The sequence below is a fragment of the Dermochelys coriacea genome, chromosome 1 (assembly GCF_009764565.3).
Source record: "Dermochelys coriacea isolate rDerCor1 chromosome 1, rDerCor1.pri.v4, whole genome shotgun sequence".
Lineage (NCBI taxonomy): Eukaryota > Metazoa > Chordata > Testudines > Dermochelyidae > Dermochelys > Dermochelys coriacea.
Window position 1 is genome coordinate 306644841 of NC_050068.2, and position 24071 is coordinate 306668911.

The 24071-nt window shown below is 46.1% G+C and overlaps 1 protein-coding gene across 1 annotated transcript in view; it reads left to right on the forward strand.

The window, feature by feature from the left end:
- The window catches only part of ST7 (suppression of tumorigenicity 7), a 228206-nt gene that overhangs the window by 183841 nt on the left and 20294 nt on the right, over positions 1 to 24071 (forward strand). Inside the window, 1 exon segment of the mRNA XM_038372895.2 lies at positions 16576 to 16726. Within this exon segment, the coding sequence (XP_038228823.1) occupies positions 16576 to 16726 (151 nt within the window).

Genomic DNA, 24071 nt, shown 5'->3' on the forward strand with positions numbered 1-24071 from the left:
GGTTGAAGTGTTCTCCGACTGGTTTTTGAAAGTTATGATTCCTGTTGTCAGATTTGTGTCCATTTATTCTTTTACGTAGAGACTTTCCGGGTTTGGCCAACGTACATGGCAGAGACGCATTGCTGGCACATGATAGCATATATCACATTGGTAGATGTGGACATGAATGAGCCCCTGATGGTGTGGCTGATGTGGTTAGGCCCTTTGATGGTGTCCCTTGAATAGATACAGACGCCCCCCGACTTCCACAATCGTTCTGTTCCAGAAAGCCTTGCGTAACTTGAATTTTGCATAAGTTGGAAACGTATACCTGTACGTTACGCAAAAATTTCCACAACTCAAAAATCCTATTTCTGGCTTATGGAACTTTTTCTGTAAGTGCAAATTTGCGTAAGTCGGGTCTTGCGTAATCTGGGGAGCATCTGTATGTGGACAGAGTTGGCAATGGGCAAGTATAGGTTCCTCGGTTAGTGTTTTTGTTGTGTGGTGTGTGGTTGCTGGTGAGTATTTGCTTCAGGTTGGGGGGCTGTCTGTAAGCAAAGACTGGCCTGTCTCCCAAGATCTGTGAGAGTGAGGGATCGTCCTTCAGGATAGGTTATAGATCCTTGATGATGTGCTGGAGAGGTTTTAGTTGGGGGCTGAAGGTGATGGCTAGTGGCGTTCTGTTACTTTCTTTGTTGGACCTGTCCTGTAGTAGGTGACTTCTGGGTACTATTCTGGCTCTGTCAATTTGTTTCTTCACTTCAGCAGGTGGGTATGTTAAAGGTGGAAAGGATTTTTTTTTTTTTATAATTCCCTCATTCCCTCTCTAACTATACATCACAGCAGAAAAAAAGACCCCTGGCTTCTGAGCACTAATAGCTAATGCTGCTGCTTATTTTTTCACCTGATCCTCAGCACTATGCAGGACCACTGTTAGCAGTGGCAGATAAAAGGAGGATTCTGTGTGAACCAGGAGGCTGTGTGAACATTGGCTGATGGATACAGTTGAGCACCAAATCCTCAGCCCTTCTTCTGTGCCCTTGTCCATGAGGAGTAGGAGATAACCCCCATGTGCACACACTGCCCTTCTCACTGCAGGAAGGTCTCTTCCCAGTACTGTGCAGAGATTAAACACTTTCCCTGTAAGATCGATGTACTTTTTGCCTTCTCCTACTGACTAGCCACTAACCAGTATGATTCTTTCTAGCAATTCCTGCCTCCATTGTAACAAACAGGAAGCATGTTTTACTGGTCAGTCATTCCATCTCTAGTGGCAGTAAAAGGAGAAGATGATAATAGCTTACATTTGCAATCCCAAGGCATTTTACAAATGCAAACCCGTATAGAAACTCTAGACAGGAATCACTTAACCTGCCACTGAAATGCAGCCATCTCTGGGGTACAATGCAGCAGTTGTTTTGACAGCCTATGACAACATGTCATGGCAGATTAAGAGAGAAAAATGAACAATATTATGTTCATTTGAAAGAGCAAGATGGTTACTTTAAGTAAACAGAACATAAATCAAGTTGGAATCCGATCGAGACACCATAATTAACACCCTCAATCTTATGAAAAATGCTGTAGGATCTTAAATATTCCCAAATGGTCGTAATTATTATTAATTATTTATTTGTATTACCATAGTTCCCAGAAGCCCTAGTTATGGACCTACTGTGCGAGGTGCCTCACAAACACCGAACAAAAAGACAGTCCCTGCCCCAGAGAGCATAATCTTGAATTTCTTCTTTTCTTGCCTCGGCTGAAAGAAGCCAGTCATTTTATAGCAGACTGTAAAGGTCCAAGCAGGATAATGTATTGCTATATTTTTCAGAATATACTTGGAATGGAAACTTAAATTCCAAAATGGTGGGACAGTTTTGCACTACTGAGACTTATGGATCTGGGTATGGAAGAATTCCCCACCATGTAGACAAATCCTTATATGGCTTTAGAACCTCGGTAGCAGCACCTTTTGCATCCCATTCCTGACTGCTGGTGCAAGGGCCTTGGCCAAGGAAAACGTGAAAAGGCTGAAGCTCTCTTATTGCCTGACAATCCCTGGTGGCCCTAATTCATGTTGCTATTCTAATTTAGAATTGGGGGATCACAAAGGTGGCTTCAGGTCACCTTTGTGCACATGAATATCCAAGCTATGTTGAATACTCCATGGCCACACTTAAAGAGTGGCGATTTAATTTAGTGATCAAGTTAGAAAAAGGAATAGAAACTGGAACATGTATTAATTGTCAGGTTTGCGATGTAATAAAAGGGATTAACAGGTGCATCAAAACACTCATTATAATATTAAAACTGTAATATGGCTTAACATACAATATCACTGTAATTTCATGCACACATACTGTCCTGCATTAGCTAAAAGATTAGCAAGGGAGATTTAGGTTTGATATTAGGAAAAACTTTCTAACTGTAAGGATAGTTGAGTTCTGGAATAGGCTTCCAACGATGGTTGTGGAACCCCCATCATTGGAGGTTTTTAAGAACACATTGGCCAAACATCTGTCTGGGATGGTCTGGTTACTTGGTTCTACCTCAGTGCAGGGGGCTGGACTCAATGAACTCTCAAATCCTCTTTCACCGCTTATATTTCTATGATTCCATGAATCATGCAGCAATAATATGTTAGCGGTAATAATGTTATGCAAATAATATGAATATACACCATCATATTCAGCCTTAATTCTGACTGAAATAGCATCAAATATCCTCTTAATGAAATTTAGATAACAAAATTTAGCAGTTTGCGACACAGGAAAGCTAACAATGCCACATTGCTAATATGTGTTGCAATTGATCTCAGAGCTTCTGCAGGATTTCAGTAATGAGTGTCTCCCTCTTTAGAATAAGAAAAAAATAAGTTGTATTGATGACACTAAAAACTGAGTAATTGTTTGAAGTCTTTGGAAAGTAATCTGCTGAATATGAGATTCCAAGTGCAGTACTGTGGCAAAAATGACTAATGCAATCCTTGGAGGCATAAACAAGGGAATTTCGAGAGATGATATTTTACCTCTGCATTTGGCACTGGTGAAACCTATATTGGAATATAGTTTTCCAGCTCTGGTGTCCATAATTTAAAAGTGTGTTGATACATTGGAGAAGGGTTCAGAGAAGAGCCACAAGAACGATTAAAGGATTGGAAAAATTGTGATTGAGTGAAAGAGCTCAATGTATTTAGTTTAACAACGAGAAGGCTAAGGGGTGACTTGATTACAGCATTTAAGTACCAATATGGGAAACAAATATTGATAATGGGTTATTCAGCAGACAAAGACATAAGACGCTCCAGTGGCTGGAAGTTGAAGCTAGACAAATCCAGACAGGAAATAAGGTGAACATTTTTAACGGAGAGCAATTAACTTTTGGAACACTTTACCAAGGGTTATGCTGAAGTCTCCATCACTGGAAATTTTTAAATCAAGATTGAATGTTTTTCTAAGAGATCTTTTCTAGTTCAAACAGGAATTATTTGTGGGAAATTCTGTGGCCTATGTTACATAGGAGGTCAGACTAGATGATCACAGTGGTCCCCTCTGTCCTTGGATTCTATAAATCTAGGCAAGTTCCCAGCTGCACCATTAAGAATAGGCAGGGAACAACATTACCTGAGGATGGAAGGTGTAAACGGTCCTCTGCATTTCTTTGTTTTCACAATTTCCAGCTCAGATACTTGCAACCTAGCATCCTCAGTGCATATCCCAGAATGTTTTCTTCATCTTAGAATTAAAGTCTGAACTAGAAAAATGAGATTCAAAAGAGAACTCTTGAGGAAACAGAAAAAGATGGGAATGGTGCTGGAACATGGGGGGGGGGGGGGGATTGTTGATTTAGGCATAGAAGATATAGGGTGTCCAGGATCCACCTGTAACCTGATACAGCTTTATTTATGGCAGACATTGAGCTCCCACATGCACTCATGCACTCCTCCATGTTCTATTTATTTTTCCCTGTGAGAGGTAAAGTCTTTGCATGGGATACAAATAAATTCAAGGCTGGCCTTGTAATTTCTCTTAAATCCTTAAAATGGAACATTTTAAATAGTCCCAGATCCCAGTGCTTATGTACCAGTATGATATGCACCTCAGAAATACCTACTCTAAATATATAAACCAGTTTGTATTGCACCATTCCAAAGTTCTTTTTAGCATTTCTATAATATAAAGAGATTCATAAGAGAAAAGGCAAATGCAGTGACACTTTCCCTGAGAATAGTTTCCATTAGGTAAACCCATCTGCTGTCCCTTACAAGCGGATTTGAACACAAAATCACTGATTTTTCTTGGACCCTTTGGGACTGAGGAAAATGGAAATGGCTAGCAAGCTTAGGTTGGCCACAGAACTTTGTGTTTCATATCAGCTTAGCAGTCATTAACCTCTCTAATCTCCAGTATCTGTTGGCAGTTTGACAAAATCTGAATCTCTCTATTTGGAAAGGAGGTACATTCTTTACACATCATTGATGAAAAATGCACATAGATTTTTCACCTCTGTTGTTGTCACTGAGGTTCACCTAATTTCACTGATGTTAAGTGACTTCACAACACCCTGGGTTTCCCTTTGTAAAGAGTAGCATCACCGGAGGTTCCTTTTTCAAAGGATTTACATGGCTTAAGGCAGGGGTGGGCAAACTGTGGCTTGTGGATCACATCTGGCCCGCCAGCCAATTTAACCCAGCCCTCAAGCTCCTGCTGGGAAGCGGATTCTGGGGCTTGTCCCGCTCCCAAGCTCCAGCCGGGGAGCAGGGTTGGGAGCCGCTCTGTGCGGCTCCCGGAAGCAGCAACATGTCTCCCTTCCAGCTCCAACGTTTAGGGGCAGTCAGGGGCTCTGTGCGTTGCCCCCACCCCAAGCGCCGATCCGGCAGCTACCATTGGCCGGGAACTGCGGCCAATTTGAGCTGCAGGGGCGGTGCCTGCAGACAGGGAGGCACCTCTGCATAGAAGCTGGAAGGGGGACATGCTGCTGCTTCTAGGAGCTGCTTGAGGTAAGAACTGCCTGGAAGCCTGCACCCTGAGCCCCTCCCACCCTCCAAACCCCTTGATCCCAGCCTGGAGCACCTTCCTTCACCCCAAACTCCTCATTCCCACCCCCACCCCAGAGCCTGCACCCTCAGCCAGAGCCCTCACCATCTCAAGCCCCTGCCCCAGCCTGGAGCCCTCTCCTCCACCTTGAACTCATTTCTGGCCCCACCCCCCCACCCCACCCCAATTTCATGAGCATTCATGGCCTGCCAATACAATTTCCATACTCAGATGCGGCCCTCGGGCCAAAAAGTTTGCCCACCCCTGGCTTAAGGTCCTCTTAAAACAGTGTGCATTGCTGGAAGGCTTTTTCTCTGTTAATAGTTATTCTTGGCACTGGGCACCTTCTCCATTTTTGTTGTGTTTCAGTGACAATTCCACTTTCCTCTTACACCAGCCCAATGGTGCCTGAGGCACAGGTGAAATTTTTTTTTCTGAGTCTGGCAAACTGGTTCAAACATACACACACACAGTAAGGGAAGTTTGACAGTCTTTGTATACGTGGGCTGACATGGGGTCTGTGAGAAGGAACAGGCTGGGAAGCAGAGATTTTTCAATGTTCTTATTAGTACAAGAGAGAGAGAAAGAGCAGGTGAGGAGTCAGTGTTGACACCAGGAGATGAAATCAGGACAGGGAACAAAGAAAGCAAAGTGCCGTATAAATGATGATAATAACTAATGACATCAAAACTGAACTGGCAAGTCCTGAGCTGGGAATCTTGTTCTAAAGATCTGTTCTATTGAATCATATCACTGTTATCCTCATCTTCCTTCCCCACTGCCCTTCTATTCTTTATACTTCTCACCTCTTGATTCAGAGATGGTCAAAAATTTAAAATTTCAGCAAAGTATTTGCGATATTTTTTAATGTTATTTTTCAACCAGCTGATAGGGTGGTTGAAATTCTTCTGCATTTTGCAACCATCTCTTTCTTAAATTAGGTTGCAAGGACTGTTTCTGCTACCTTGCACCACAGAGTTCTGTTGCTGACAGGGCCTTCTGGCACTGCCGATCTACATATAAAACATAAGGCTTTTCCTTTTCTAAAAATAGTTGTATGTCCAGTTTCTTGCAGGCATCATTGAATAAGTGGGACTGCAGGAGGGATCTGAGTGGGAAAGGGTAGTGTCATTAGGGACTACCTCAGAGAGAGTGCTCCTCCTGAAGACCCACTTCTCCTGTGACACCTGTAAGAAATTAGCCATCCAATAATGGCAGGAAGTGAGCCAACAAAGGATCATCTATGTAACTAACTAGAAAAATAATGTTAGAAGTCTGGTCTACATAGCGTTGCCCCAATTTTTACAAGCCAGGTTTAAATCAATTTAAGATTGTCCACACCAATATAACTAAACCAATTTACAAAATGATTTTACTTTAAGTATTTCTAGTTTTGTGTGTTAAGTCCTTAGCAAGATATGGCCAGTCATCACCTGAATACCCCTTCCGCCTTCTCTTTTCTGATTGTCTTTTTAATCTGTCTTCAGAGTAGAGACAATGCCTCCCTGTATGTTTGTGCAGCACCTAGTATGTTGTAGAAATAAATAATACAAATAAATTAATATGACACACCAGAAATTCATGTATTCTGTATGTATCATGTATATTACAGAAAAGCTATTCCAGAAACATTTTGGAGAGATTTTAAACAATTTAGTGCAACTTTTTAAAAAAATGTTTTTACCCATAAAACTGGACTTCTTAATTACCATCAGTCCAATTCTACAGGCATCAGAGGGAGTCATGATAAGTTGCAAGTTTACCTAAAATATCTTTTCTGTGCCTGTAAAGATCACAACTTCAGAGTCCAGTATCTTGGAACTTACTAAGGCTAGTGCTATACATCTTGCTGGGAAGCTGAAATCTCCCTTATTCCAGTGGTATAAAGCTCTTATATTGTAGCTTACATGATTGTAAGACTTTACTGTCACTGGTGCAGGACTGAATATTGCCTGTTATGGGACTCGGGTATAATTTTACAGGGAAATTGCACATTTGGGAAAAAGGAAGAAACATTTCTTAGGTTGGTTGTTTGGGGTTTTGTTATTTTGGGGTGGGGAGGAGGGTTATAAGAAGATAGCTGTTTGAAGCTGCTCAGCCATTTGGAATGTTAGAAGTAGTCCCAATAGAGGAGGATTAGTGGTCACAGTACAAATGATGCAATCAAATAAATTATATATATTCATTCATGGTAACAAAGTAGCAAGAGTCTGTACTTGACTTTGTGATTATGCTATCTGTGTACATAGAAATGAAGTTAATCATGAACTGACAGTCCTTTGGGAAAGGTGCCCTCTCTACCTTTGAGTTTGTACAGCACTTAACAGAAAGGGGCCCTGATTCTGATGAGGTCTACCGGCATTATAACAGTACAAATAATAATTTGCATTTTAGCCTCACAAACGCTGATTAAGAGGCATACTTCCATATGTATACATGATGAATTACACATTGCTAGACAAAATGTGGCTTCATTAAATAACAATGCAAACCCAGACCAAGCTGGGAAAGGCACACTATTTCAATGCTGGATTGCCACTTTCAGTTGCTGATTTTAGTAGTATTATTGTTTACATTTATGTTGAGGTAGCATTAAAGGCCAACCAATTCAGAGTCCCACTGTCCTAATCGCTGTAGAGAAAATGACAGTCCCCGCCCCAAACCGCTTACAATCTAAAAGGCAAAACATAACATGAGATAACAGCTTGGTTGGGGTGCAGGTGGGGATTCAAGAGTAAGAAAAACAGTAGGATGGCTTTTGAGTTGTTATAGGTGGGGCTGGTAGCACCATCTCTTGTTAAGATGGCCTGACAGCTCCCATTATGACACACTTTTTTATTGGCTCATAATTTGGCCAAACTGTGACCATTTTGGCTGAAATTTTCAATGCCAGTTGTCTGCCTTAGGCCAAATTTTGTTGAAAAGTTTCAGCCAAAATGTTACAGCCATTTTTGAGAATAAGGCTAAGGAAAAATACGTAGTTTTTCAATGTTGAAAAAAAAGTTCTGGCTACTTTTTCTTTGAGAATATCTAATGTCCCCATGCTGTGGAGCAAGGTCTTGAAATTTGGCATGGGGTATGGCCTTTGTGTCATGGATGTGCCTTTTGCTTTGCCTGTGAGAATCTTCCCAAATTTGGCCAAATTATATGCCTCTGAAAAAATCAGTTCACACATGCTCAGTGGAGACTTATTAGAATTTAGAGGCTAAAATCTCCAGAGATTCTATCTTCAATGGGCATGCTAGAGCCTCTCACAGTTCACAGTGCTGAGCAGACTGCGCATGTACCATCCCTACATAGTAACTGAGAGATGTTCTATATCCCTTGGCTAGATGGATGCAGTCAGACTTTCCCTGAATTTGGCTGCTCCAGGCTGGGGCTGGGCACCAGTACTGAGAGCAAGGAGCCTGTCTCTCCTGTACTTTCAATGGTCCCCTTGCTGGCAACCAGGCACTATGGAAGAGTAACACCCTGACTGGTGTTTCCCCTGAAGGGAAAGGAGTAAATTGGGACAAGGAGTCTGGTGAGGCTGGTACTGAAATGGGTGTGGGAAGAGAGCTGTGTCTGGAAGTTGGGGGTGGGACTAGTTCGACAAGGAGATTGGGGCTGAGACCCAGAGGGGATGAAAATAAAGATGGGACTCGTAGGGCAAATGGACTGGAACTGGGAGCTGCAAGAGGGGAGGGGAAGCTGGAATAAACTGGGCAAGGAGAATGGGACTATGAGTCAGGAAGAGGGACTGGGACATGGTGAGGGAAAGGGGAGGTGAGATTGAGAGCCAGTTGGAACACTAAGATGAGATGAAACGCTAGGGGGAGGAAGAAGACTGGACAAGGATATTAGGACTAGCAACAAGTGGGTTATAAGGTGGATAGAAAGTTGGCTAGATTGTCAGGCTCAACGGGTAGTGATCAATGCTCCATGTCTAGTTGGCAGCCGGTATCAAATGGAGTGCCCCAAGGGTCGGTCCTCGGGCCGGTTTTGTTCAATATCTTCATAAATGATCTGGAGGATGGTGTGAATTGCACCCTCAGCAAGTTTGCAGATGACGCTAAACTGGGAGGAGAGTTAGATACGCTGGAAGGTAGGGATAGGATACAGAGGGACCTAGACAAATTAGAGGATTGGGCCAAAAGAAATGAGGTTCAACAAGGACAAGTGCAGAGTCCTGCACTTAGGACGGAAGAATCCCATGCACCGCTACAGACTAGGGACAGAATGGCTTGGCAACAGTTCTGCAGAAAAGGACCTAGGGGTTACAGTGGACGAGAAGCTGGATATGAGTCAACAGTGTGCCCTTGTTGCCAAGAAGGCCAATGGCATTTTGGGATGTATAAGTAGGGGCATTGCCAGCAGATCGAGGGACGTGATCGTTCCCCTCTATTTGACATTGGTGAGGCCTCATCTGGAGAACTGTGTCCAGTTTTGGGCCCCACACTACAAGAAGGATGTGAAAAAATTGGAAAGCATCCAGAGGAGGGGAACAAAAATGATTAGGGGACTGGAACACATGACTTATGAGGAGAGGCTGAGGGAACTTGGATTGTTTAGTCTGCGGAGGAGAAGAATGAGGGGGGATTTGATAGCTGCTTTCAACTACCTGAAAGGGGGTTCCAAAGAGAATGGCTGTAGGCTGTTCTCAATGGTAGCAGATGACAGAACAAGGAGTAATGGTCTCAAGTTGCAGTGGGGGAGGTTTAGGTTGGATATTAGGAAAAACTTTTTCACTAGGAGGGTGGTGAAACACTGGAATGCGTTACCTAGAGAGGTGGTGGAATCTCCTTCCTTAGAAGTTTTTAAGGTCAGGCTTGACAAAGCCCTGGCTAGGATGATTTAGTTGGGGATTGGTCCTGCTTTGAGTAGGGGGTTGGACTAGATGACCTCCTGAAGTCCCTTCCAACCCTGATATTCTATGATTGGGATGGGGAGAGTGGAGACAGATCTGATGACGAGCTGGGGTGTGGAGGGAGAACTGAGACTCGTGGAGTAAAGAGACTGCAGCATGTCACTAAAACAAAACTTTTCACAAGAGGCCACTAACATAACATAACATAAGAGCGGCCATACTGGGTCAGACCAAAGGTCCATCTAGCCCAGTATCCTGTCTTCTGACTGTGGCCAATGCCAGGTACCCCAGAGGGAATGAATAGAATAGGTAATCATCAAGTGATCCATCCCCTGACACCCATTCCTAGCCTCTGGCAAACAGAGACTAGGGCCACCAACTCTGCCCATCATGGCTAATAGCCATTGAATCAAAATAATGCTTTGTAGTTAATGCAGACGTGCTCCTTTCTGCTAAAAGGTGGAATCTTTGCTTTGAAATATGCAGTAACATCATTTTAAGGTTTCAGAGTAGCAGCCGTGTTAGTCTGTATTCGCAAAAAGAAAAGGAGTACTTGTGGCACCTTAGAGACTAACAAATTTATTAGAGCATAAGCTTTCGAAAGCTTATGCTCTAATAAATTTGTTAGTCTCTAAGGTGCCACAAGTACTCCTTATCATTTTAAGGGAACAGGTAAGAAACATTTCTGACTTCTCTGCAGCCCTGAGCCATCCCATCTCTCATGACTGATGAGTTTGGATTCAACTTTTCATTCCACTCTCTGTGCAGCCATTGATTCCTTTGACTCCCCTCCCACACCAATTATCCATCCTATTAAATGTTTGCTTCCAAAGCAGTCCACCTGCTGCTCTCATATGTGAAGTTCCCCCGCTTCTTCTCCTTCCCCTCTGATCCCTCCTCTGCCTTTCCTTCTTACCCTTGCTGACTCTGACATCACATTTGTTTCCTCTGCACCTGTCCCCTCAACCCCATCCCTTTGGGGTGTTGACCCACCACCCCTAACTGTCACTCTTGCCCTCAATCTTTTCCTCTCTTCTGCCTCCCATTTGCTCTGCGTACAAGCATGGCCTATTGTGCTCCATTCTCAAAATCAGCCCATGAAAGTGACTGTGCAAGGATTATGCCCCTTACACCCATTTCACCTTGGTCTCCGACTTGCCCCTTAGTGAGTGCCTGTTCAGCTCTTTCCACTCCCTCTGGCCTGCGGTGGATTTTGCAATCATTGTCCTTCCAGACCAAAGCCAGGCTAGGTGTCTGCATTCCCAGCCCCTCTTAATGAGACAAGCACCTCTGGGTGTGAGGCGGGGCACCGGCTTGATTCTCTTTTCGAAGGCAGACAACCAGTGTGACACACAACAGCTGTTTCTTCAAAAACAAGATACTTAAATAGTAGAGTAAAAGCACAGAGTGAAAAGGAGGTTTACAGACAAAACAAAGTTAACTACATATCTCTCTTGTCTAGGATTGATCTTTGCTATAAGCTTACCAGGCAGGCTGTCCACCTTCTGTTACCTCAGAGAGAGCATGTTTCTAGTCCATCATGCTGGGTTCCCTTGTCATGCATCTCTGGCTTATGTTTATCAACCTTTTGTCATCAACTTGTTCCCCTGGTGAATGCATTTCCCTACTCCCACCAAAACCAGTCTGCTCACCGCTCCCAAGTTCCGATATAGGCCATCAAATAGCTCCATGTATTATAGCAGCTCTTAAACCAAGACGTTATTGCTTTCTCTATCTGTGAGGATGTTCTCAGAGTGCAGACAACCACCATGCAACATACATATTCAGGTGTGGGATACAGAAATCATATTTTGGTATCAGATCATAATATTCCATTAAAACAGGAACATCTATCATCTGAGAGTCATAGTAACCTCTACATCTCTCTCTACCATCCCATATTAGCATGGCCTTACCAAATTCACAATCCATTTTCATAAATTTCACAGTCATAGCATTTAAAAAACCTTGAATTTCACGGTTTCAGATATTTAAATCTTAAATTACACGGGGTTGTAACAAAGCATGAATATGTATTTTAAAATAGTAAAATATAAACATGTAAAGCCTTTGAGTCTACGTTTCTCAAACTGGGTCCCGACGCTAAAGGAGGTCAGAAGGCTATTGTAAAGGTGTCATGGTATTGCCACTTTACTTCCATGATTCCTTCAGAGCTGGACGGCCGGAGAGCGGTGGCTGCTGGCTGTGCGCCCAGCTCTGAAGGCAGCGCTGCCACCAGCTGCAGCACAGAAGTGAGAATGGCATATTATGGTGCCCAGCTCTGAAGGCAGCACAGAAGTAAGGGTGGCAATACCACAACCTTCTAAAATAGCCTTGCCGACCCTCTTTTGGGTTGGGACCCCTGGTTTGAGAAACACTGCCTATAGTATAGGGAAAAAGTACACAAAAGACCAGATTTCACAAGGGAGACTAGATTTCATGATCTGTGATGCGTTTTTCATGGCCATGAATTTGGCAGGGCCCTATATATTAGCAATAGCAGTAGTATAACTGGTCTGAAAATTTCAAAGTTTTTGAAATTGTATCAAAGAACATGGAGGAAATTGTGCAGAAATATTTGCAATTTTTCTCTTCCCTTTGCTGATAGCTCTAATTATTCCTTGTTTCTGGTAACATGCTAGGTGGTCTGCAAACAGAAAGGCAAGATTAAATGGTCCATTTTCAATGACTGCATTGACTTCATCTCCTCTAACGCACTTCTGCATCCCCTCCAATCTGGCTTCCAACCTCTCCATTCTACTGTGAATACATTTACCAGATGCTCAAACTACCTCTTCCTCCCCAAGCCTCAGGGCCTTCACTGCATCCTTTCTGCTGCCTTCTTTACTGTTGATCATTCCTTTCCCCTTGACGCCTTATCTTTTCTTTGCTTTCATAGCCATGTTCTCTCATGGTTCTCCTCCTGCCTCCCTTACTGCTCTTTCAGTGACTCCTCTGGCAGCTCCTCGTCCTCCTTTTGCTGCAGGTTTCTCTTTTAGTATGTTCCTCTTCTCCCCCTGCACCTTATCTCTTGCCTACCTTCTCTGCTCACCCGGTTTCTACAATCCTCTACATATGGATGATTCAGAAGTCTATATCTCAGTGCTTGCTCTGTCCCATTCCATCCAATCCCACACATCTGCCTCTCCAACATATTGCCTTGGAGGGCCTACTGCCAGCTCAAGCTCAACATGACCAAAACAGAGCTCAATAATTTATCTCCCATACCCTTCACTTTTCTGCCTTTTTCCTTTCTTTCCATCTCTCAGGCTTGCAATCTTGGTGTCGCCTCTAATTCCCTTCTTCTCGCCACACATCCAGTCTGTCCTAAATCTGGTGATTTCTTTTAATATAATTTAAAAGGTCTCCCTTTCATTCTATCCTGATGGCTAATGTGCTTGTGAAGCCATTGTTATTTCCCTCTTCCTTCATGATACCCAAATAATTCACTTCTAATCCATCCAAACACTGAAGCTAACATTATCCTTGCCTTTGGATCTGAACATGTCATCCCACTCTTTAAATCAGCCCACTGGCATTGCCTGTTTTATTAAGTTTAAAGTTCTCATCCTAGCCTTCAAGAGCCTGCCTATCTCCACTGCAGTCTAGAACTGGAATCTTGTCTCCCATTGGTGTTCAGTGTTCTCCCTCATCCGCATCACTGGGACCTGATGACACCTTCATTTCCTTCTGCCACTCCCATCTTCGTACCTTTTTCTATGCCACTCCTTAGGTATGGAATACACTCCCTGTATCCACGTGCTAGCTCTCCCCGCCACGCACATGCATACACATACATTTTTATTAAAGTATTTCTAAAAATTCCCTTCTTCTACAACACCCACAAATAATCTAATATTTTCCATTTTTTTCTAAGAGGGTCGGGGGGGTTAAGAGGTTTCTCCAAGATATCTCTCTCCTCTAGATCTCCTAGTGGATTTTGTCTGTCTATGTTCAAGATGGTAAACTTTCTGTGCAGAGCACTTTCTTGATAACTGAATCATACAGGGCTGAACAGATTGTTGGCACTTGCAGAAGAAGAAACATTTATGCATACTCATAACTCACCCTTTTGGGCAGTGCAGTGTTATATGCTGCTCAGCATCCTAGAAGTAGCACATTGGTTGTTTATTCCTTTGCTTTCATTGTGAGCAGACAAGTCATTGGGGAATCATAGCGGGTCTCAAAGAAGAACAAGTCATTGTTTAAGAACAAGCTCAACTTTGTAATCCTGATCTAAGTTTCATTAAGGCATTGTAACTGAAGCTTGGAGAGAAAGGTAGGTCAGAGTTCCCCTTTTCCCCAGTGCTAAAAACACTGGGTTAATGCAGTTTCAGAAGACCAAGAAGCAGGTTGTGGAAAGTTTTGTCTTCTTCCTTGAAGGTGAACCCAGTTCCTTGCGCAGAGCCACTTTGCTCTACAGAAAGAAGAAAGAGTAAGTTACTTGAAGTTGGCTATGTAAAGAAAGGGAAAGACTACCTGTCGTTCCTTTCATGGTAAAGCAGTCTGGGAAAGGAGAGGAGTCTGGGTCCTTTAATATATATATATATATATATATATATATATATATATATATATATAAAAATCTGTATTTATTATATATTTATAATATATATATTTTCCCTCTCTCTCTCCCAGTTGTTGGGCAGGTAGCACCAATGGAGAAGGAGTCATGTGCTGGTCTGAGAGTCACCCAACAGGTGAAACCCATGGGGAACGTAGATAGAGGCTCAGAGAAGCTCATCCATTTGGACAGATTTGGGGGCTTTAACTACTGCTGTATCATAGACATTCTTGGGATTTCTGTCACTTTGTATTTTGGGGAACTTCTCAGTGTGTTAGACATTGGTATGTTCCGTGTTGCAATAAACAACTTGGCCTACATTTCTGAAGTGATTTTGGGTGCCCAGCTTGAATGATGAACACCCGTCCTCTGGAAATCAGGTTGCTTTCAGGTGTTTCATGTTTAAGATGAAGATTCTGGCTTTAAGATTCTACTCGATAAGTTTATGGAGGAGATGGTATGATGGGATAATGGGATTTTGGTAAGTAATTGATCTTTAAATATTCAGGGTAAATAGGCCAAATCCCCTGAGATGGGATATTAGATGGATGGGATCTGAGTTACTATAGAAAATTCTTTCCTGGGTATCTGGCTGGTGAATCTTGCCCATATGCTCAGGGTTTAGCTGATTGCCATATTTGGGGTTGGGAAGGAATTTTCCTCCAGGGCAGATTGGAGAGGCCCTGGAGGTTTTTCGCCTTCCTCTGTAGCATGGGGCATGGTTGACTTGAGGGAGGCTTCTCTGCTCCTTGAAGTCTTTGAACCATGATTTAAGGACTTCAATAGCTCAGACATGAGTGAGGTTTTTTATAGGAGTGGGTGGGTGAGATTCTGTGGCCTGCGTTGTGCAGGAGGTCGGACTAGATGATCAGAATGGTCCCTTCTGACCTTAGTATCTATGAATCTATGAATCTATGTTGGGCACCCAAAAATTGAGGCACCCAAAATCGCTGTCCATCTCTGTCCTCCTTTATCTCACCAGAGAAGTAGAACATCCTGACACTGGTGCAAACTTTACCACATTCATATCCATAATAATATCTTCCTGACTGTAAGGAAATAGTTTTAAAAAGACCTTGTGAATGAGATTAAAATTATTGCCCATTTCTTTGGAGAGAGGCTAGATTCTTTAATATGCAAACTAGATACCAGGTTTCAGAGTAGCAGCCATGTTAGTCTGTATTCGCAAAAAAGAAAAGGAGTACTTGTGGCACCTTAGAGACTAACAAATTTATTTGAGCATAAGCTTTCGTGAGCTACACATCCGATGAAGTGAGCTGTAGCTCATGAAAGCTTATGGTCAAATAAATTTGTTAGTCTCTAAGGTGCCACAAGTACTCCTTTTCTTTTTTGTGCAACTAGATACCATTAACTTAGGTTTGAACAAAGACGGGGAATGGCTCAGTCATTACACTAATTGAATGTATTTCCCCATGTTAAGTATCCTCACACCTTCGTGTCAACTGTCTGAAATGGTTGATTATCACTTAAAAAGTTTTTTTCCCCCGCTGATAATAGCTCCTCTTAATTAATTAGCCTCTTACAATTGGTATGGGTACTTCCATCTTTTTATGTTCTCTGTATGTATAAATATCTTCTTACTATATGTTCCATTCTATGCATCCGATGAAGTGGGCTGTAGCCCACGAAAGCTTATGCTCAAATAAATTTGTTAGTCTCTAAGGTGCCACAAGTACTCCTTTTCTTTTTGCTGATACAGACTAACACGGCTGCTACTCTGAAAGCTAGATTCTTTAAGCACCTCATTACTTTATCACATCATTTCTTGTATTATAAATACTTTAATTCAAAAGCTGTTGTAATTAGACCATCCTGTCTGTTGTGTGAGGGTTTTTTAAATTTCTCTTTCCCTTTGATAAGAGAGATATCTCATTTTGAAATTCTCTGTGGTCCCCAGTACAGCTGAAGAGCACAACATTAACAATCTGGTGGCATATTTTAGTGTTTGGGATAATTCAGTAATTATCTTCAAGTGCAGTTGGTGATGTTGCATATTTGATGAAACACTTAGGAATAAGAGTATTTTAGAGAAATAGAGCTTTCAGTGTGCACTGATGAATTGCAAGCAGCTACTGTGTTTATTTTTACAGCTGAAATAATTGTGTTCTGCCTTTCTATTGCAGTATCTACTAGAAATGAAAAGCTTAATATTGCCCCCTGAACATATTCTGAAGAGAGGGGACAGTGAAGCAATAGCATATGCGTTCTTTCACCTTCAGCACTGGAAAAGGGTAGAAGGGGCACTGAATCTCTTACATTGTACGTGGGAAGGCAGTAAGTAATTCTCTTTCTCAGAAACATTTTACAGGAATTGAAAAGATATAACCACATATTTCCATGGAGTATTATGAGTAAATAATTATTTATATGGTACAGCACCTTCCATCTAAGGAGCTCATAGCACTTCAAACCATTAATGAATTAAGCTTCACAGTACCTCTGTGTGGTAGCTATGTATTCTTGTTTCATTCCGTAGATAGGTCATTGCCTTTCTTCAGGTCATGCAGAGAAATTATTGGCAAAGTTGGCAGGAGAACACAGGAGTCCTGATTCCCAGCCTACTGGTCACACCAGTAAACCGTGCCCTTTGTGGAAAATTAAATGTTAACAAACCCTGTCAATGGCCTCTAATGAATTTTGGACCCCCGAATTCTGTGCTAGTTACAAAGCCAAATATTGTCTAGGAAAGATACCACTAACAATGAGGAGACTTTTATGATAAGTTTGTATGAGCAATAATATAATAGTGTTGTTCAACCGAACTGCGTAGGGCCATGTTCCCAGGAGCAGTAGGGTGTAGTGCTAGTGCCACTGTGATCTGGTGATCCCCAGTTGGCATAATGTCAGAGGAACCCTGAAGTCTGCTGAACTCAGTGAGTTTTGGGAGCATAAGGAATGTAGAATCATGCCCCATGGAACTATGTCTCCAAATTCTGGGCCAGGATTAAGCCACTGTAGTATTCCCCCCAGGGACTGCATTACAGTGACTAATCTGGAGTTCAGTTTTACCTTTACCATTGTCAGTTTGCAAATACAAACTTCCTTCATTTAACTAAGGGGAGAAAGCAAAGCACAGCACCGAAGACTCAGGAGATCTGGATTCTACTTGCTGTGTGTCACTGAGAAAAATCACTTCTCTTCTGTACCTAATTTTTCTCATCTGTCAAATGGGGATGATAATTCTTCTTCGAGTGCTTGTTCACATCCACCCCACATTAGGTGTGCGTGCGCCGCATGCACGAGCATCAGAAACTTTTTCCCTTAGCGGCAGCCGGCGGGGCCCGCGAGTGGCACCACTGCACCGTGCATATATACCCCCGCCAGCCCAACCCCCTCCAGTTCCTTCTTACTGTCCGTGGAGTGTGTGTGTGTGTGTGTGTGTCTCTCTCTCTCTCGTTCGTAGAAGAGCAGTATTTTAGCCTTTAGAGTAGCTGTTATCAGTTTGTTTACATACAGATTGTGGACACTTAAGTCATTAGGTGCTTGGAGGCCTCCAGCACCTGCCATGGGGCATGCTGTAGGCCCACGGCTTCAAGGCTTGTGCCATGTGCCGCAAACCTATGCCAGTTAGTGACCTCCACGACTTGTGTCTATGTTGCCTGGGGGACAGACATCAAACTGAATGGTGTAGGATTTGCAAGGCTTTTAAGCCAAGGACAAGGAAAGAAAGAGACTTTCGCCTAAAGCAGCTGTTGCTGGAGACCGCATTGCAGCCACCAGGCCCGGAGCGCCAGATGCTGGCTCAGGCTTCCTCAGTGCATAGGGCCCCGGAGCCGTCAAGAGAGCCAGCATCGGCTAAGCACCGTAAACTGTCAGCCCCGGAGCGCCAGGCTAGGCCCCGGCACCACTTGTCCTCCCTGGTGCGGCCTCCGGCACAGCCTAAAGAAAGGCCTGGTCATTCCATGCAAAGAAGGCTGGCCCCTTCCAAGGCCCCAAGTGCCAATAAAGCTGAAAGGCCACGGTACCGGTGCTGACACCAGCAGTCCCGGCAGCACAAGCCCCACCAAGCCCAGACCTAAGTGAGCTCAGTGTGGACGATGGGCTTGAGGGCATAACGGTTCAGCCCTCTATGCCTGGCACCTTTGAGGCTGCAAAGGACCTCATCGAGCTGTCAGCAGCAAGCCCCCTCCTGTATGGGGAGAACCCTCCAGCACCCATGCCTCAGGTGCCATCAAGGGGTAAGCCGGCAACGGTGTGCCACTCGAGGACACCGTCCAGGCACCGCTCCCGGAGTTGGTCCCGGTCAAACTCCGACTCTGCGGACTCGAACTTGCCAGCGGCCCAGAAGAAGGTTGCAGTACCAGCAGTGGGTCAACACGAAGAAGCACCGGAAAGGGCATGCTGCTCTCCGACACCACCCAGATACCAGCACCGGGAGGAGTTGAGACAGCCCTCGCCAGAGGACTCCCACAGATGGTCCCGGTCCAGGGAACACCAGCCCCGGTCCTGGTCCAGATACCGGTACCGCTTCCGCTGAGCCAGGAGCCACTCTTTCTCCCACCGGCACAGATCGTTGGCACCGCCATGGCCTTTGCAATTGGCATCGTCGCAGTCCGGCTCCGACTCTGGCGCTATAGCTACCCACACTGAGCCCTGGATAGCAGGGACCCTCAGGGGAACTGGCAACCCCAATGGAGGCGGTCAGGCCATTGGCCCTTCTGGACCCCCTGGGCCTATCAGGAGTGCCAAGGGGCCCTGTCCAGGGCAAGTTACTCAGTGCAGCGATCCCAGTCCCCGCATCAACGCCAGACGGTGCCGGAGGCAACAGTATCCAGGCCTCCAGCATAGACCAGAGAGACCGGCACCGAGCCCGGTGCTGTCCCATGGACTCCCGCCCCGGCTTGAGCTGGAGGCCCTTCTCACGGGAGATGGGGAGCAGGAGGAGCATACAGAGGGGGTCGAGCAGCAGCAAACCTCCTCGTCTTCCCCCGATGAGGCGGTGGCAGGTACAGAGGTGTCCGGCCCTCTGCTGATAGACTATAGAGTCCACCAGGAATTGCTGCGCAGGGTCATCCAAAACTTGGGGTTTCAGGTCGAGCAGACGGTTGAGCAGGAGGACCCCATGGTGGACATTTTGAGCCCTGAAGGTCCATCCAGAATAGTGCTCCCGCTCATTAAGACCATTCAGTCCAACTATATAAGACTATATGGCAGACCCTGGCCTCCAATGGCTAAAGAAGTGGAGCGTAAATACTTTGCCTCATCTAAGGGCTATGAGTTCCTGTTCTGCCACCCGAGTCCATGCTCCCTAGTGGTCTCAGCAGTAAACGAAAGGGAGCGCCATGGACAGCAGGCCCCGGCACCTAAGGCCAAGGAGGCGAAACACCTGGACCTTTTTGGCAGAAAGGTGTACTCATCTGGGGGCCTTCTGTTGAGGATTGCGAACCAGCAAGCCATCCTCAACAGGCACAATTTCAACTCCTGGGCGGTGGTGGGAAAGTTTAAGGACAACCTCCCGCAAGGTTCCCAATAGGAGTTCACGGCCCTAGTGGACGAAGGCAAGGCAGTAGCAAGACCTCTCTCCAGGCCTCCCTGGATTCGGTAGACGCAGGCTAGAACAATCGCTCATGAAGCGCTCAGTGTGGCTCCAGGAGTCAGGCCAGCCGCCTGAGGTCCAGATTACACTACAGGACCTCCCCTTCGAATGGTCCGGGCTCTTCTTGGACCAGACAGACACAAGGCTGCCTAGCCTCAAGGACTTGCAAGCTATGCACACCCCGGCGACCCAGAGGAAGCCCTTTAAGCCGCGGCCTTCCCCTCAATGCCTGTACCAGCCTCGCTATAGGCATGAGCCTTACTGTAGGCGAGGCAGGGATAACAGGCGACGGCGCAACAACAATAATAACAATAATGCGCCGGGCCAGAACCAAGGCCAGCACAAACCCCAGCCAGGCACTAAGCCAGGCTTTTGAAGGTGTGCTCAAGGACAGAGTACTAGACCAGTCACCTGATCTGTCCCTTTGTTTCCTGAACCACCTGTCCCGTTTCTCCCATGCATGGTCCACCATTATGTAGGACCGTTGTGTCTTATGCATGATGCGGAACGGGTACTCGCTGCAGTTCGCCTCCCTCTCTCCCTACCCCCTCCTCCTTTCTCCATCCCTCTTCAGGGACCCCTCTCACGAGCATCTCCTAGAGAAGGAAATCTGTTCGCTGCTAGAGGTGGAGGGCAGTAGAGGTAGTGCCGCACAGCCTAAGGTGTGCTCTACTCCCGGTACTTCCTCATCCCCAAGGCCAAAGGGGGCCTTCGCCCCATCCTAGACCTGCGCTGGCTCAACAAATTCCTCGTTAAGGCCTGGTTCTGCATGGTCTCTCTGGGCACCATCATCCCTTCCCTGGATCTGGGGGACTGGTACACTGCCCTCGACATGAAGGACGCATACTTTCATATCGCCATCCACCCAGCACATCCGCGGTTCCTGCGCTTCACCATGGATCGAGAACATTACCAGTTTGCGGTTCTCCCGTTGGGTCTAGCCACGGTCCCAAGGGTGTTCATGAAGTGCATGACGGTGGTGGCGGCCTTCTTATGGAGGCAGAGAATCCAGGTGTACCCGTACCTTGATGACTGGCTCCTGGTGGGCCAATCCAAGGCGGAAGTGCGGGGCCATGTGGACGTGGCCCTGAGATTGTTCGGCGAGCTGGGGCTCCTGATCAACGTCCCCAAGTCCACACTTGTGCACACACAGAGAGTGGAATTCATAGGGGTGATCCTGGATGCGGTGCAGCCCAGGGCAAGCCTCCCGGTATCCCAACTCCAGGCTATCCAGCAAGCAGTGGCCTCACTGCATCAATTTCCAATGACAACGGCCAGGTGCTGCCTGCAGCTGCTGGGCCACATGGCAGCATGCACGCATGTGGTCAGGCATGCCAGACTGAGGCTCAGGACTCTGCAGGCATGGCTTGCTCGGGTGGCAAGGACCCCCTGGACTTGGTAGTGACAGCCCCAAGGGACGTGCTGGACTCCCTGCTGTGGTGGCAGTCCCAGCCTGTGGGTTTGCGAAGGCATCCCCTTTGCTGCCCCACAACCGGACCTGATGCTGGTGACGGACGCGTCAGACCACGGATGGGGGGCTCACCTGGGGGAACCTCATGATGCGGGGGTTGTGGTCCAGAGCAGAGCAGTTGCTCCATATCAATGTGGAGGAGCTCAGGGCGGTTCGACTCGCCTGCCAGACCTTTCACACCACTCTGAGTGGTCACAGCGTGACAGTTCTGACAGACAACGCTACTGCCATGTTTTATATAAACAAACAGGGCGGGGCTTTGCATAGCCCATGCAGTTCACCTTGAGGCATCCTATTTCCCAGGGGTACGAAATGAGCTGGCGGACTCCCTCAGCAGGTCATACCACATGCACGAGTGGACATTCAGGACGGACATCGTGCTTTCACTCTTCTGCAGATGGGGGTTTCCCCAGATTGACCTGTTCGCCACCAGGGCCAATGCCCAGTGCCCGCGTTTCTCCTCGTTCCAGGGCCCCAGCCCGGGCTCACTTGCGGACATGTTTGTGATCCCGTGGAGAGAGGGCTTGATGTATGCCTTCCCCCTGCTCCCCTTGGTGCACAAGGTCCTACTCAAGGTGCACAGGGACAGGGTGGCAGTGATCCTCATCACCCCAGCCTGGGCCCGCCAGCACTGATACACATTGCTCCTAGAGCTGTCGGTGGGCAGCCCCAGTAGTCCTGCCCTTACACCGGGACCTCATTAAACCGGACGGCGGGCAGCTTCTCCACCCCAACCTACAGTCATTGCACCTGACGGTGTGAAGGCTCTGTGGCTAAACACCCTGGAGAGCCATTGCTCCCTTCCAGTGCAGCAGATTCTGCTTGGCAGTAGGAAGCCCTCTACCAGGGCTGCTTATATGGCCAAGTGGAAAAGGTTCTCATGTTGGTGTGAATCCCGACAGGTGTGGCCGTGCCAGGCCCCAGTGCAGGTCATCCTGGAGTATCTCCTGCACCTCAAGCAGCAAGGGCTAGCCCCGTCCTCACTCAGAGTGCACCTGGAGGCCATCTCCATCTTCCATCCGGGGTTCTTGGCAGGCTCGGTGTTTTCCCAGCCAATGGTGGGACGGTTCCTTAAAGGGTTGGAGAGGGTGTTCCCGTACTCCCGCCCACCAGTCCCTCCATGGAACCTTAACCTGGTCCTCTCTAAACTCATGGGACCCCCTTTTGAGCCCCTGCTTCCTGTTCCCTCCTCCACCTTCCCTGGAAGGTGGCATTTCTGGTTGCCATTACCTCAGCCAGAAGGGTGTCCAAACTGAGGGCCCTCACCTCTGAGCCACCATATACAGTATTCACAAGGACAAGGTGCAGCTCCAGCCGCACCCCAAGTTCCTCCCTAAGGTGGTCTCCCAATTCCATTTGGGCCAGGACATTTGTCTGCCGGTGTTCTTTCCAAAACCCCATACAGACCTGAGTCACCACAGCTTGCACACCCTGGATGTGCGTCGAGCGCTGGTGTTCTATTTGGAGCGCACCAAGCCCTTTCGCAAATCCACACAGTTGTTCATGGCCATAGGCGAGAGGATGAAAGTCCTCCCAGTGTCGGCGCAGCAGATTTCGCCTTGGATTGTAAGCTCATCCGGGCGTGCTATGAACTTGCAGGTGTTCCGGCCCCAGCAGTCACAGTCCACTCGACCAGGGCGCAAGCAACTTTCACAGCATTCGTGGCAAAGGTCCCAATCCAGGAGATCTGGAGAGCCGTCACCTGGTCCTTGGTGCACACCTTCACGACCCACTACGCAGTGAACCAGCAGGCCAGAGAGGACGCGGCAGTTGGCAGAGTGGTATTCCAAGCAGTTGTTCTGTGACTCCTATCCTCCTCCAGAGGTAAGCTTGTGATTCACCTAATGTGGAATGGATGTGAACAAGCACTCGAAGAAGAAAAAATGGTTACTTACTTTCTTGTAACTGTTGTTCTTTGAGATGTGTTGTTCACATCAATTCCACCACCCACTCTCCTACCCCTCTGTTGGAGTCGCTGACAAGAAGGGACTGGAAGGGGTCAGGCCGGCGGGGGTATATATGCACGGCGCAGTGGCGCCACTCGGGGGCCCCGCCAGCCCGACGGGAGCCGCTAAGGGAAAAAGTTTCCAACGGTCATGCATGCGGTGCGCGCACACCTAATGTGGAATGGACGTGAACAACACATCTCGAAGAACAACAGTTATGAGAAAAGAAAAGGAGTACTTGTGGCACCTTAGAGACTAACAAATTTATTTGAGCATAAGCTTTCGTGAGCTACAGCTCACTTCAAGTAAGTAACTGTTTTTTTTTCTTTCTTCACAGAGGTCTTGTGGAGCTTAGTTCATTAGTATTTGAGAGCCTGATACTGAAGACATTATAAAGTACAAAGTGTATTATCGTGATTAAACCAAATAAATCAATGTTTTGTATTCAGAAAGCTCTAATCTTTCCAGCCTGGTGATAATACGTTTGGAATATTTTGTGTGTTTCAATAACTGTATTGAATTTTAATTTTGTAAAGTGTTTTCACCTTTATAACCATGTACACTTCCCCCAGGAAATAAAAAAAATAGTGGTATTTAGAATGACCTTTGGTGAGATTGTCTATCGTGACTTTTTTTTCTGTAATCACTTTCGCTTCCTCTTTTCTG